General features: G+C 39.3%; 1 protein-coding gene across 3 annotated transcripts in view; it reads right to left on the bottom strand.

The window, feature by feature from the left end:
* The window catches only part of LOC142944833 (nuclear GTPase SLIP-GC-like), an 83,519-nt gene extending 71,883 nt beyond the window's left edge, over positions 1–11,636 (bottom strand). The window contains exons 1-20 of one of the 3 annotated variants that reach the window (XM_076085983.1): positions 11,537–11,636; positions 10,460–10,541; positions 10,123–10,235; positions 9,893–9,940; positions 9,717–9,750; positions 9,451–9,543; positions 9,047–9,137; positions 7,636–7,852; positions 7,310–7,537; positions 5,963–6,169; positions 5,669–5,844; positions 5,062–5,155; positions 4,886–4,973; positions 4,627–4,748; positions 4,158–4,331; positions 3,906–4,063; positions 3,603–3,726; positions 2,689–2,797; positions 2,437–2,570; positions 2,127–2,208 (exon numbers count right to left, since the gene is read on the bottom strand). In XM_076085983.1, coding sequence (XP_075942098.1) covers positions 2,127–2,208; positions 2,437–2,570; positions 2,689–2,797; positions 3,603–3,726; positions 3,906–4,063; positions 4,158–4,331; positions 4,627–4,748; positions 4,886–4,973; positions 5,062–5,155; positions 5,669–5,844; positions 5,963–6,169; positions 7,310–7,537; positions 7,636–7,852; positions 9,047–9,137; positions 9,451–9,543; positions 9,717–9,750; positions 9,893–9,940; positions 10,123–10,235; positions 10,460–10,526 — 2,359 coding nt within the window. In that variant the 5' untranslated portion in view covers positions 10,527–10,541; positions 11,537–11,636. The remainder of the gene's footprint in view (positions 1–2,126; positions 2,209–2,436; positions 2,571–2,688; positions 2,798–3,602; positions 3,727–3,905; positions 4,064–4,157; positions 4,332–4,626; positions 4,749–4,885; positions 4,974–5,061; positions 5,156–5,668; positions 5,845–5,962; positions 6,170–7,309; positions 7,538–7,635; positions 7,853–9,046; positions 9,138–9,450; positions 9,544–9,716; positions 9,751–9,892; positions 9,941–10,122; positions 10,236–10,459; positions 10,542–11,536) is intronic. The other 2 variants (XR_012952885.1, XM_076085981.1) reach the window with 2 other exon arrangements.
* Positions 11,637–12,301: the final 665 nt, after the last annotated feature.

Raw genomic sequence — 12,301 nt, 5'->3', positions numbered from 1 at the left:
ATCAAGCCATCCACACGCAATCCCCACATCTCCTGGGAATTGCTAACCAAGCTCGGCCGCTGCACTCTACCAGCCACTCCCCACCTGCGCAAACATCACCAGGCTCCACCTAATTCCCAGCCTGGACTACTCCACGAAGTACATAAGAATCAATCATGCCACGTTACCCATCCGCCTCGCAGGCGAAGAAGCCGGTCACCTAAGGCAGACATCACCAGCACCTCCAAGCCCTTACCACCGATCCCGACTACCGGTACCTTTTCGGTTTCCTTCGGAAGGACGCGTATTACTCTGCCATGCGTCCGTCCAAGAGCAGCTGGAAAATTTCCTTACCTGAATCCGGACAAATGTCTTGTCACCGCAACCTCTCGGTACATCACTTAATTCTACTGTCTTAATCACCACGGCCATTATCGTGCTACCTACTGCCACCCACTGGCACGGAAGAGTATTTAATTACGTAGCCAGCTACTATGTTGCAGGGCCAGACGCTCAACCATGGCAAATTATTTGAAGCAACCAATTAATATATATTATTTCTGGACCGATTTAAGCAAATCCGGATATTTTTCCCACAGCCTACCTGACGATCTCTCACGGCACACCATAAAATAAATGAATAGAATCCATATATTAAACAAAATCCTCCTTGCCACACATCCCGTTAGTCGCCGCCGCCATTACAAACCTCCATGACTACGTCACACTTGACGAAGCACGTAAACCGAGCTAAACTGACACCAGTTCCTCTCTTCCCGGAACGGCATCTCCTTCTTCCATGACGAACACATCACCAAGCCGGAAGACATCCAGCTTTTCACAGACGCAGCACCCTTGATCAGCTTTGACGGCTTCTACAATGACAATCGGTCCTTGGCCGCGTGAATTCTCATCCCCCACACCTTCCTCCACGATCTACGAAAAGCATCCCATAGTCATAGTAGCCATTCTTTGGGGCATGAACGGTCCACTAAAGACCATTGCCATCCACTCAGAATATAGCGCAGACGGCATCCTAAACGTCGCCCCCAAGCTCTCATCGTACCTGTTTACATAAGCGGAATTAACTTCTACACAAACTGTCCTCAGGGCTCCGTGCCCAGCCTACCCACTCACACGTCGCCATGCTACTCGAAGATCCGTAAAGCCAAAATACGCCTAAACGGCTGCCCCTCACTTCGGACCTCCTCACATGCGGCATCCTCACCCTCAGCTCAGGTCATCTATGGACAAAGCATTAAAGTCCACGTTCTTGCCAGCTTCTTTCGCTGCTCCGAGTTCACCGCCTTGAACTCCATCCGTCCCGAGACGCCACCGCGTCAGACATCACATCCATCCTCCTGACACAGTCGTCTATCACCTCAACGCCACAAGACCAACCAATACGGTCCACCTCAACCCATCTACCTTTTCCGACCAGACTCTTACTCAAGTCTGTACGAACCCATCCGCGACTACTTAAGCTCAAGTTCAACCAGCCGAACTCCCAGCAAGATCCCCTGTTGCGGTCTCGGGCTCACCATTACTTTCGCCATATCTTGGGCCGATCCATCATACCCCCCGAGTTTACACAGCGCCGCCTCCAGCGCTTTTCAAGCCAAGGAATTTCCGACCACATCCTCAAGATACATGATTGTTGGCCTTCCCCCACATACCTCTCATAAGTTCATTCCAACCCGAACGACACCTGAAACGCCATCAGCATCAGTCTTTATGGAGCTACAGTATCTTTGGGGACTCTGCACTGCCAGAGCTTCCGAAGAGACAGCCCCCACCCTACAAGTCTCCGTTCCCGCCAGCCGCCGGACATCAATGGTCCCCCTTCGATCGCCTAACCTCCTTCCTACAAACCCTCCTCGTTTCTTCTTCCTTACATCCCTTCATCGCTTCATCCCTACCCTACATCCCTTCATTCCTCTACCCCTACCCCTATCCTACATCCCTCTACCTCGACCCCTACCCCACATCCCATCATCCCTCTACCCTACTCCCCTTCATCCCTCGACCCCTTCCGCTTCTTGAATCTAACAATCATTCCACTATGCAATAAACCTCTCGAAACTCATACTGTTATTGGTGTGGTCCTTGTTAGTGAACATATTATTATTTTGTAACGTTGCCTTTACCTGGGATTGAGACACCATCAGTCTTGAGCGACAGCTCGATTGATTCCTGCATCGTTTTTTCCAGATCGTCCAGGATGTCCCTCTAAATTAGCATAAAAATCTTTATCACTCACAACCAAAATGTGTCTTATAACAATAGCTGAATGTTTGTGAAAGGGCCTGCAGTGTTTTAGTAGTAAAAGCAGCAATCAAAAAGAGGCATATTCCACTTGATTATATATATGATGACCTAGAATTGTAGATATAAATAAGCAGCACAACATGTTTTACTATATCCTCATCGTACAACGTATTATAAAATGTTACAAACCATCAAGTCATCCAGCTGTTTCAACATAACATCTTTAGCTTTCTGAAACATGACGTTTTTTGACCCAAGTACGTGGTTCACAATAGTTTCTCTCATTTTACTCAGCGTGCCCAGTCCTTTAATTTTTTTTGCATCTACAATAAAACAGAAAACTTACGTCAATTAAATTGTATTATAATTACATTCTGCACAATTATGAATAATGTGCATTTTTACAGTGTCAGGTTTTATCTGTCATGATCTTTATCGTACCGTCATAGCATTTCTGCATGTTTGTCTCAATTGTTGTCGTCAGACTGCTGTAGATCGTTTTCTTACGTTCGCGGATGATTTTGTTGAGTTTTGTCTTAATCTTTTCTTCCTAAGAGAGAGAATATGAATCGTAGTCAGACCACCTCAGAATCTCCAGTACGTTGTCATGAATATAGTCAGGGTCATCAGTTTTGCAGCAGCAGATCATTTTTCAAAGGGTGTCTCCAGTTTTTACTGACATTTACTGTATGTCACGGCCAGGCCGTGCCTCCTGCTTGTCCTGTGTGTGTGTGTGGGTGTGTGTCGTATGGGCAGGGCTCCGACCTGGTCTCCTCCCAGCTTCCTGATTACAATTCACCTCACCTGCCCAGTCAAACCAGCTGCACTCCATCAACTCATCAACTCAACAGTATATCTACACCGGTTCTTCATCCACTCTTCGCCAGATTGTTGTTACAGCTCACGTGGTAGTTAGTTGTTCTTGGCCGCTCTGTTTTGAGAATAATTCAGAGTTTTCTCCCCAGTGTTTTTTATTGCATTGACCCTGTCTCCCTGTTCCCGCAGTTTTGTCATCCTCCTGGTTCCCCAGTCTGCCTGCCCTGCCCTACCTCCTCCTGCCTGGATTCCACCCTCACCCTCTCTGGATTTTCCCGCTGTGCTCTGGTTGTTTCCCCCCTTGGTTTCCTGGTCAATAAACCTTTAGACCCATACTCCCTGGTCTCCGCCTGCGTTTGGGTCCACATTCACACCCCGTGACACTGTATTTATATACTTCTTCATAACAGTGTATGTTAACAGCTAAAAACATCTATATTTCATTTATTCTCTAATGTTTAGTCTTCATGTCTGCTGAAGCCTTTTTGACCTGGACTAATAGCTTAATAAAGACTAATGGTACTATTCTCCTCTTTTACCTCTGTACTGAGAAATCTCAGTTGTAGTTCGACATCTTTGTACTCTGTCTTCTCTTTCATCATCTTCGTGTCAAGTGAAAATGAATTGAGGACTCCGTTGAAAGGTCCACATTTTCCTTCATTTCTGAAACATGTTAACAAGTTGAAATGTTTCATGAATGCAGAATTGACAAGTTTGTATTTCAATAATGTAATTTGTCTTTTATAACTGTATAATGTACAATCTGTTAATTCTAGACATTCCCCATAGTTTGTACCATTAGCCTGCACAGGGTTTTATGTCTTTATTGAGTAATTTCTTACGGGAAGGTCTTCTTGAATTCCTCATCAATGCTCTCAGTCAGACATGAAGATAACTTCCTATTGAGGTTTATTTGTTTCCCCTTTTTTTTTTTTTTGTAGGTGCCATCGTGCTCTACTATACACTTCAGTGTCTTGTGGAAAGCAGCACCTGACTTATTCTGAAACAAAACAGACAAAACAGAAACATTTTTAAGACATTCATATGAAGTGCAAAATCTGTTGTAATGATGTTGTTATAATTCAAATACGTACAGAATGTATCACCGACTTCAAGGCTTTTTCACATGAACTTTTAGATTTTTCAACCCCCTCACTGAGGCACTTTTCAAAAGCCTGATAAGTCTCTCTCATTGGTTTCCTGACTTTATCAAGTTCATCCCTCATCTTTTGTTGAAGGACTGTGTACACAGCTGTCTTTATGTCATCCTGAAATCGACAACAACACATTCAGTATTCAAAGCAATGAAACCATTCTGCTACTTGACTGAGTTTTCTTGATTTATTCACATTTATACAAAATTTGGTTGATTTTGAGTTAGACCACCCTTTAATTACTGTCGTTATGCAGCCTCTCTGAAGCAACACGAAATCAGGAAAACTAACTTTATTGAAAAATTGTATGTATGGATGACATTAGATGTAAGTGGTGTGTCTTTGACTTTACTATGTTTTCACATGGATGATTAAAGACAAAGAAAGAGATTTTATTTCTCGATCTTACCCCTCCTCCACGGCTGGCCCCTTGAATCAGAGAGAGAATCCCACGAGCTCCAGACACATAGTTTAACGTCTCTGAGTGACAGTCATTGAGATCCTGCAGAAATTCCTGAAGTTTGGGTATTTCTGTAAAAAATGTTTTGCATCTTACATTGTTACAAAACATACTTACATTTTATTGCCATAATCCAATTCGTCATTCTTATTTGTTTTGTTAAAGTAAAGTAAATCTAAATGTGCTCATATATGAAGACTTCGCCTACCAGTGTCGTCTGGCTCTAGACGTTTCTTTTTTAGAAACTCTTTGGAGCTCACTGTGAACACTTTGAAACTTTCATCACTGAAATGTTTCTGAAAAGAAAAAAGTTTTGGTTTTAAGGCATGCTTAGAGTCGTAGACAATCTTTGAGTTATACTTTATGTCAGTCTATAAAACTCACCTTAACCTCCTTTAGTTTGCTGAATTCTCCTCTCACTGCTTTCTTGACTTGATCGTTTGTTTTCAATATCAAAGCACGAACACCAGCTGCTGAACTAAATGAAAATATTTGCATTGATTTGCACCTTATACAGTTTTTGGAGAACTGAAACCTCAAATTCCAACTTTTTTTGCATCCAGAATAAAAGTATAAATGATCTCTTTTAAACCTGTAGCTGTAACTATCGAATCCACCATTTATACTGAAACGTGCATCACTTTATTTTACAGGTCCGTGATCTAATAGGAAGTTTTCTGGAAAGAACTGTCATTTATAAACATAGAGACAAAGTTACAGACTACTATTTCAGTTTAGTTAGTTGTGTTGAGTGTGTGAGCAGTTATTGATTTCTAAAGGAATTTCTTTGAAAGAACAGATAAAACCGATGACAAGCGTTAAGAATGACTCTATAGAAATAGACAATCCACTCGCTGGTGGTCTTGTTTTCTCATGTAGGTCATATAGAGACATCAGTATTATTATTGACACTGTTTCATAAACACTTCAAAAGTCCTCACAGTTCCTTTAATATATATGTATATGTACTTTTGGCTCTTAAATCACTTACTGATCTTCTGAATCTTCAATATGATCAGACTTGGTGCAGATAAAGTAAATGTGCTGACACTGGCCACCATTTCCCATGAAGCTAGAGGCACTTTCCAGGATCTCCCAGGGTTCTGGCTCTGATGCAGCTCGATTCATGTCAGTCACGATCCACACAGTGGAACAACTTCCAACGAGCTGAAGGGACATGACAGCAAGTTAATTATGATGATTATCAGTACTTTGTAATAACACGATGTCACACTTTGCAGATAACACAGTAATACACTAAACAGCATTGCATGTGATGAATTACCGTTTTCCACATCTTGTCCCTGCTCTTGTTACGGTCCCCATTTCCCGGAAGATCCACAAGTGTGACGTGCTTCAGAAGATCATTATTTGGCACCTTGATAGTCACACACTTCACTAGTGGCCAATACCACCTCTTTACGGCTTTACCGTCTCCATCTTTTGGGTCACTTCTTGTGTATTTGACTAATTTTGCAGATAGCTCTTTAGCCTGCAATAAATAATAAAATGAGATTAAGTCAACGTAAGGCGATATCATTCATAAGCACAGACTCCAACTTCAAACTGCTTTACAAATTGCACAAAATAATTAAAACAGGAAAATATACAAAAGAAGAGCAATTAAGTTACCCCATCATTGAAACAACAAAAGCAAAAAGCTACATTTGGATCAATAAATATTAAATACTAAACCGGAAGTGGACACTAAAGTTTAATTTTGGGTGACAATTAGGTTTTAAATTGATGATGATCAGATGTTGACAGTGCCTAAGATTATCTAGGTCATAGCAAGTATGTTTATCATCGTAGCATAATGCAGCTTCCCTGTGTTTCATGTTGACCTTTGACAGTCAGCAGACCCCGGTCTGATGATTACGGTTACATGAAGGTTCATATGGATAGAGCATGTTAGAAACATAATGTGGTCCTAAAAAATATTTTAAAATCAATCAGATAAAGATTCAAGGTGTGCAATAATTCTATATATTTCATTAATGGCACCAAAGACTATCACCTCAGTTCTGTCTTTATTTAGCAAGAGACCAATTTCAAGCCATTGATTTTTTCAATGCAGTGACAAAGTCAGTCGATGGTACCACGGCCTACCAGTGAAAGAGAAATATAGATTTGAGCATCGTCAGCGTTAAGTGTCCCTGTATAAAAAGGGATCATGAATAGACTGAATAGAAGGGGGCCAAGTACTGATCCTTGTGGTTCTCCAAAAGTCATGCTAACCTGCTGGGAAGTTGGGTTGCTGATTGAGATAAAATAATTACTATTACTATTACCAGCTGAACAAAAGTGTGAACAAAAGCAGTGTTGAGATTTAATAATACAAGATGTCAGTTATATAAATATATTTATCGACTGGTATACAAACTTCTTTCTGATTTTTCTATAAATGGTACATTTCTATGGGTTTGTAGTTATCGAGGACAGGTGGATCAAGGCCACTCTGTTTTTAAGTAGAAAGTTTCACATAATGATTTTACTTTTTCATTTGTTGAACTAAACCAACCTGGAATGGCTAGGCAGCATGCATATTACATAAACCTCAATAACATTTCCCTCTGTTAGACAGACAAGAAGGCTTCTTATGAAGTGATTCAAGATTTTTACTCTTACTCACTGTTTCAACTGTCAAAATCTTCCCCTTGGAAAGGAGAAATTCTGGGATCTCTTTGAAATATTTGTCATTCATGAGGTCATCAGGAGATTTGATTTCCCAGTCTTCTCCATACAGCGCTGACAGCTTTTCAACTATGTCCCAACGATCATCGTCATCCTTCTGATCACTTTCCTGATCCGTATTATCCCCAAGGAAATTTTTAGAGAACCACAACTCATCTTTCCACTCCTAAATAGAATTAAAAAAAACACCTTTACCTTCTTTAAATTACATGACATACCTTTATAAATAGCTTCACGTAAACAAATATATTCAGCTCATTTTACCTCTTTTGTAATGAACTCAATGTTTGCCTCATACTTTGAGTTCTGCATGTTAGCCTCCACTTTAATCATGACTGAGGTACATGCTCTGACGTTTCCAGAGGGCAGGAGATTCTTCACTCCAATGACGGCATTTATCAAAGAGCTCTTTCCAGCCCCGGTTTTGCCAAAGACACCGACCACCTCCCTCTTGTCCGTCTCCAAATCCTTGATTTTTTTCCTGTTGTACAAGAGTTTATGTGTGGGTTAATTCATTTATTTCAAAAACATAAAAACACTGACAGAATGTGTCAAAATCAGAAAGAGATCCGTCTATGAACAGCCCTCTTCAGCATATTGTACTATCTTCAGCAGAAGTCATTTGCTGTAAATTAAGACTTTTTTCAAACAAAACTAGAATTTCCGCCTCACGACTGAATCCCTCAGACAAACAGTCAAGTTGCAGTTTACATCCATGTCTTTCCAAAATGTCATCACTTCATAATTTTATCCTACTCGACATTTGTGTGGAATTGTCATAATTAGCTGAATTCTTCAGTTATGATCAAAAATGTGTTTTGTGAGGTCACAGTGACCTTGATCTGTGACCACCAAATTCTAATCAGTTCATCCTTGAGTCCAAGCGGATGTTTGTGCAGAATTTGAAAAAGATTCCTTCAAGACGTTGGTGAGAAATGGACATACTGTGGCATCACAAGGGGCCAGGTATTGGAGGGGTGCTACATTCCCTTTGTAGATCAGCAGCCACACCACAAAATGGCTGCCGATCTACATATTACAGCTCCCAGAATGCCTCACCACTCACCCAGGTGTGGGTGTTTAAGCCACCTAATTGAGGCAAGACTAAAGAGCTGCAGAAGGAGAGGAGTAGCCAACTGCCAATAAACCTCAAAAAAGGAGAAGAAGAAGAAGAAGGAGAGGAGGAGAGAGCACACAGCTGGTAGGAGCTTAGAGAACAAACTTGGACTGGAGAACTGCATAAAGGAAAGGACAGAACCAGATTGAGAAGGATTGACAGAAAGAAGACCCTGTAGCCTGTGAAACAGAGGACATTTTAAATTTAGTTTTTTCTACTACTGTTCTTTAAAGAACCATTATCTCCGCTTGGACGCTTTTGTTTGTTTTGGACTTTTACCAAAGTTGCCTGGTTGAAGAAGAATAAAACTTCCCCATATTTTTGGAACCTTTAATTTTGCCTGTTTTTCTTATTTTCATTGCATTGCACCACCCCACCCTAGCCTGCCCCAGTGACCTCTCGTTGCATTACAATACGTACGGACGGCCGGGCAAACCCATGATGTCTGGCTCAACACTACCAGTCTTAAATCTCTTAATGAAACTGGCCCCTGGTCAGCAGTGGAACCAGGCCCGTATAACATATTAATATGGAACATTTAATAAACTTTGTACTTACGTCAGGAAGTTGTTGAGCTTGTTGTCTCGGGGAGGTATTTTCTGATGGACACATCTCATGATGTTTTTCACATCAGACAGTATGATTTCTTCTGTCAGAGTGAAAGTAAAGAACTGTTCAGCAGGAACCATGAACCAGTGAATCAAGTAAGCGGTAATGCACAATGAGGAGAGCGTGAGAGGGACTTTCTCTGCCATACGGCAGCAAATGAGAGTATTTTCTGTGGCCATGATATAGAAACAGACATTTGCTATGTAAGTAAGCTAAGTAAAAATTGTATTATATAAAAATATTAAGTTAACGCGATAATAACGCGTTAACTTGCCCAGCACTAGTTATTACATATAAATATTAACCCTATAGTAAGTTGTAGGTTGCCATTGTTTGGAAAGTATTATAAATACCTGAGTATGATCCTGGTTTGTTGACAAGTCGTTGTTTTTTAGTTGGTGATTGACATTGCCTGGACTCATCCTGAAGATCTGACTTTCTCTTTACTTTTTGGATATTTTTTGTTGGAAAAAAAAGCAGAAAGAAAGGTTTGTTGCATCTACCTCTCAAAATATTAAAACATGTTCTCGATATAGTTTCTTAGTCAAAGTAAGATATTACCACCTTAAAAAACTTCAATGAACACTACATGTAACCAATAAGATAAAGTGTGTCTCACCTTTATCACTTGTGTCACTGGTGGACGGACAAACCTGAGGGTGAACATGAACATTTGTGTCTTAAATCAATACTAAGTGGCCAAGTAAAAGTTTGAGCAGACATTGAAAATATGATCTATATAATTATAATAAATGCCTTATGATGCCTGAGTGCTTGAAACTTTATTCAACTTACTTCAGCTGATGATTCAACTGTTTCTGGATTTGCTGTGTTTTGTTCATCCTAGTGACGAAAGACAATAGTTGCAAATCCACAATAGTAAATAAATGTTAAAATTCTAGCACATGCTATTATTGTTAATGAGTTATTATTATCAATTATGTGTCATGAAAACAGAAGTCTGTGCTCCTATAAATTATAAATACAGTATTTGTGTAAATTGTGTTCACAGTACAGAACGTTACCTTTAACAACTTGAGACTCATCTTGAATTTTGACCTTGGTCCCACTTTTGGGATCAAGTCGGAGATGTCTCCATCATTCAGAAGGTAAAGACTTTTTGTGTCAATTTCATGTTCTGCAATTAACAAGAAGAATTTCCAGCATTAGTCAGAACTGATCTCTCCCATTTTATTAAAACTATGCCTGTCAAGAATATGTCAGCATTGTACTGAAGAACAACATTGCAGCATTTTTCATTGTTCTTTTAGTTCTGTAGATGCTTAGACGTTTCAGTGTTGTTAGGTCATATAAACACTGTATAAAATATGTGCCCAAAAAGGAGTCATGGTAATACTTTACCTTCAAATCTTGGTATCAACTGGCTGAGATCCCATTCCGTTAATTTATTACGAACAAAATCATCCATGACCACGAACGGCAACTGGAAGGTAAACAAATAATCATGTTTTAAATCAACCACTGCAACTTTGGAGAGTTACATTTCACTGAAGGAAAATAAGTTATGAAACTTCTATTATCAGACTCAAGGAAATAGCAAAGACTGAAAAAACGAGTCACGTCACAATGAACGGTACACCTCATATAGACATACATCAGTTTATACAACAACTGAAACGATTAATCAATTCATCAACTAGTCAATTGCCAGAAAAATAATTTGCAACTATTTTGATAAAGTCAATTTTCATGTTCAAACATTTTATGGCTCCAGGTTCTCTTTATCTTATTTTATATTTAATATGTTTAGCTTTGGCAACAGTCCTAATTTAAAAATATTAAATAAAAATAATGCTTGTTGGACCATTGTGAAGGTGTCACTTTTGGCATCTGGGTAATTGTGACAGCATTTCTCACTATTTTCTCAATTTGTTTACAAACCAAACAAACAAACGATTAAAAGAGAAAATGTTCAGCAGATTAATCCATGATGAAAATGATAATAAATTGCCGTCCTACACCAATTAATTAACTACAACAATAAAATCCTGCTTCCTGCAGGAGTTATGAGAATCTAATGATATAATTGAATAACAGGCATACGGGCTATTGTTCTGCATTGAAATACGTTCAGTACCTTTTCCTGAATAAACCACTGCAGCACCAGGCCTTTTTAAATACTCTAATGTAGGGTACGTCACTATCAGCATACGTTACGCTTACGCAATCTCCATGTAGCGTTAGATATCTGGCAATATGTTGTTTGTCCCCAAGAGTACCAACTTTTCATCAAGTGGGGATAAGGGCACTTCATTATTTAAATTCTAGCGTGTAACTTTACAGCCTTTTGTTTGTTATTCACGGAGGAGATCTTCCGGCTTTCAAACGGTCAATAAGAGATTACAAGAGAAAATGTAAATAAGAATCACCCGCGGTGTTTGATTTCCTTAATATCATAATATTAATTCCAGCAGTTACCTGTAGCGTGTAGGCAATAGATGTAGATCAATGCCGGTCCTCCAAGGTGGAGCAGTCCTTTGCTCTCAATAGTTGTCCGACACCACACAGGAAAACGAAACCTAAAGTGTTTTTGATTCCTGGTTGTGAAACTCCTCCCATGATGAATCTCCCTACTTATGTATTTATTTTATTCGTTCTTATGAAAAGTGTCGACACAAGACCGTGTTCTGCTACACAAATTTGTTTGTACTTTTCTCAAATAATGTGGGTAAAATGATGTATAATTTAGCTTTTTGAGCCTCAAACTGTAAATGACATGTTTGAACATACTGAACTAAATACTGACAACTGCAACATTAAAGGGAGGAACGGTTGTGTAAGGGGGACACAAGCCTAACAGGCTGGAAACCACTGTTTTAATCTTGAACATTACATTTTATGAGTTTATCAAATATTTTAATGTAAAATCTTACTCTGAAAAGCAACTAACTGCAGTTGTCAGTTAAGTGTGCTGGTGTATGAAGTATAGTATTCCCCTCTGAGATGTAGTGGAGTTGGATGTACAAAGTAACTTAAAAAGGAAAACGTGCCTCAAAATAGTACTGAAAGTACTGTACTTGGGTTAAATGTTCTTAGTTGATTTTCACCAGTGTTAAAACTACAGGAAGATAGGATATATATATATATACTGTATATATATATACAGTATATATATATATATATATATTTATATATATATATATATATATATATATATATATATATACATACAATATATATATA

Source organism: Anarhichas minor, unplaced genomic scaffold (genome assembly GCF_050575085.1).
Source record: "Anarhichas minor isolate MPS153535 unplaced genomic scaffold, ASM5057508v1 ptg000007l, whole genome shotgun sequence".
Taxonomy (NCBI): Eukaryota; Metazoa; Chordata; class Actinopteri; order Perciformes; family Anarhichadidae; genus Anarhichas; species Anarhichas minor.
Note: the sequence above shows the minus strand (reverse complement) of the source record. Positions and strands in the feature narration are given on the sequence as shown.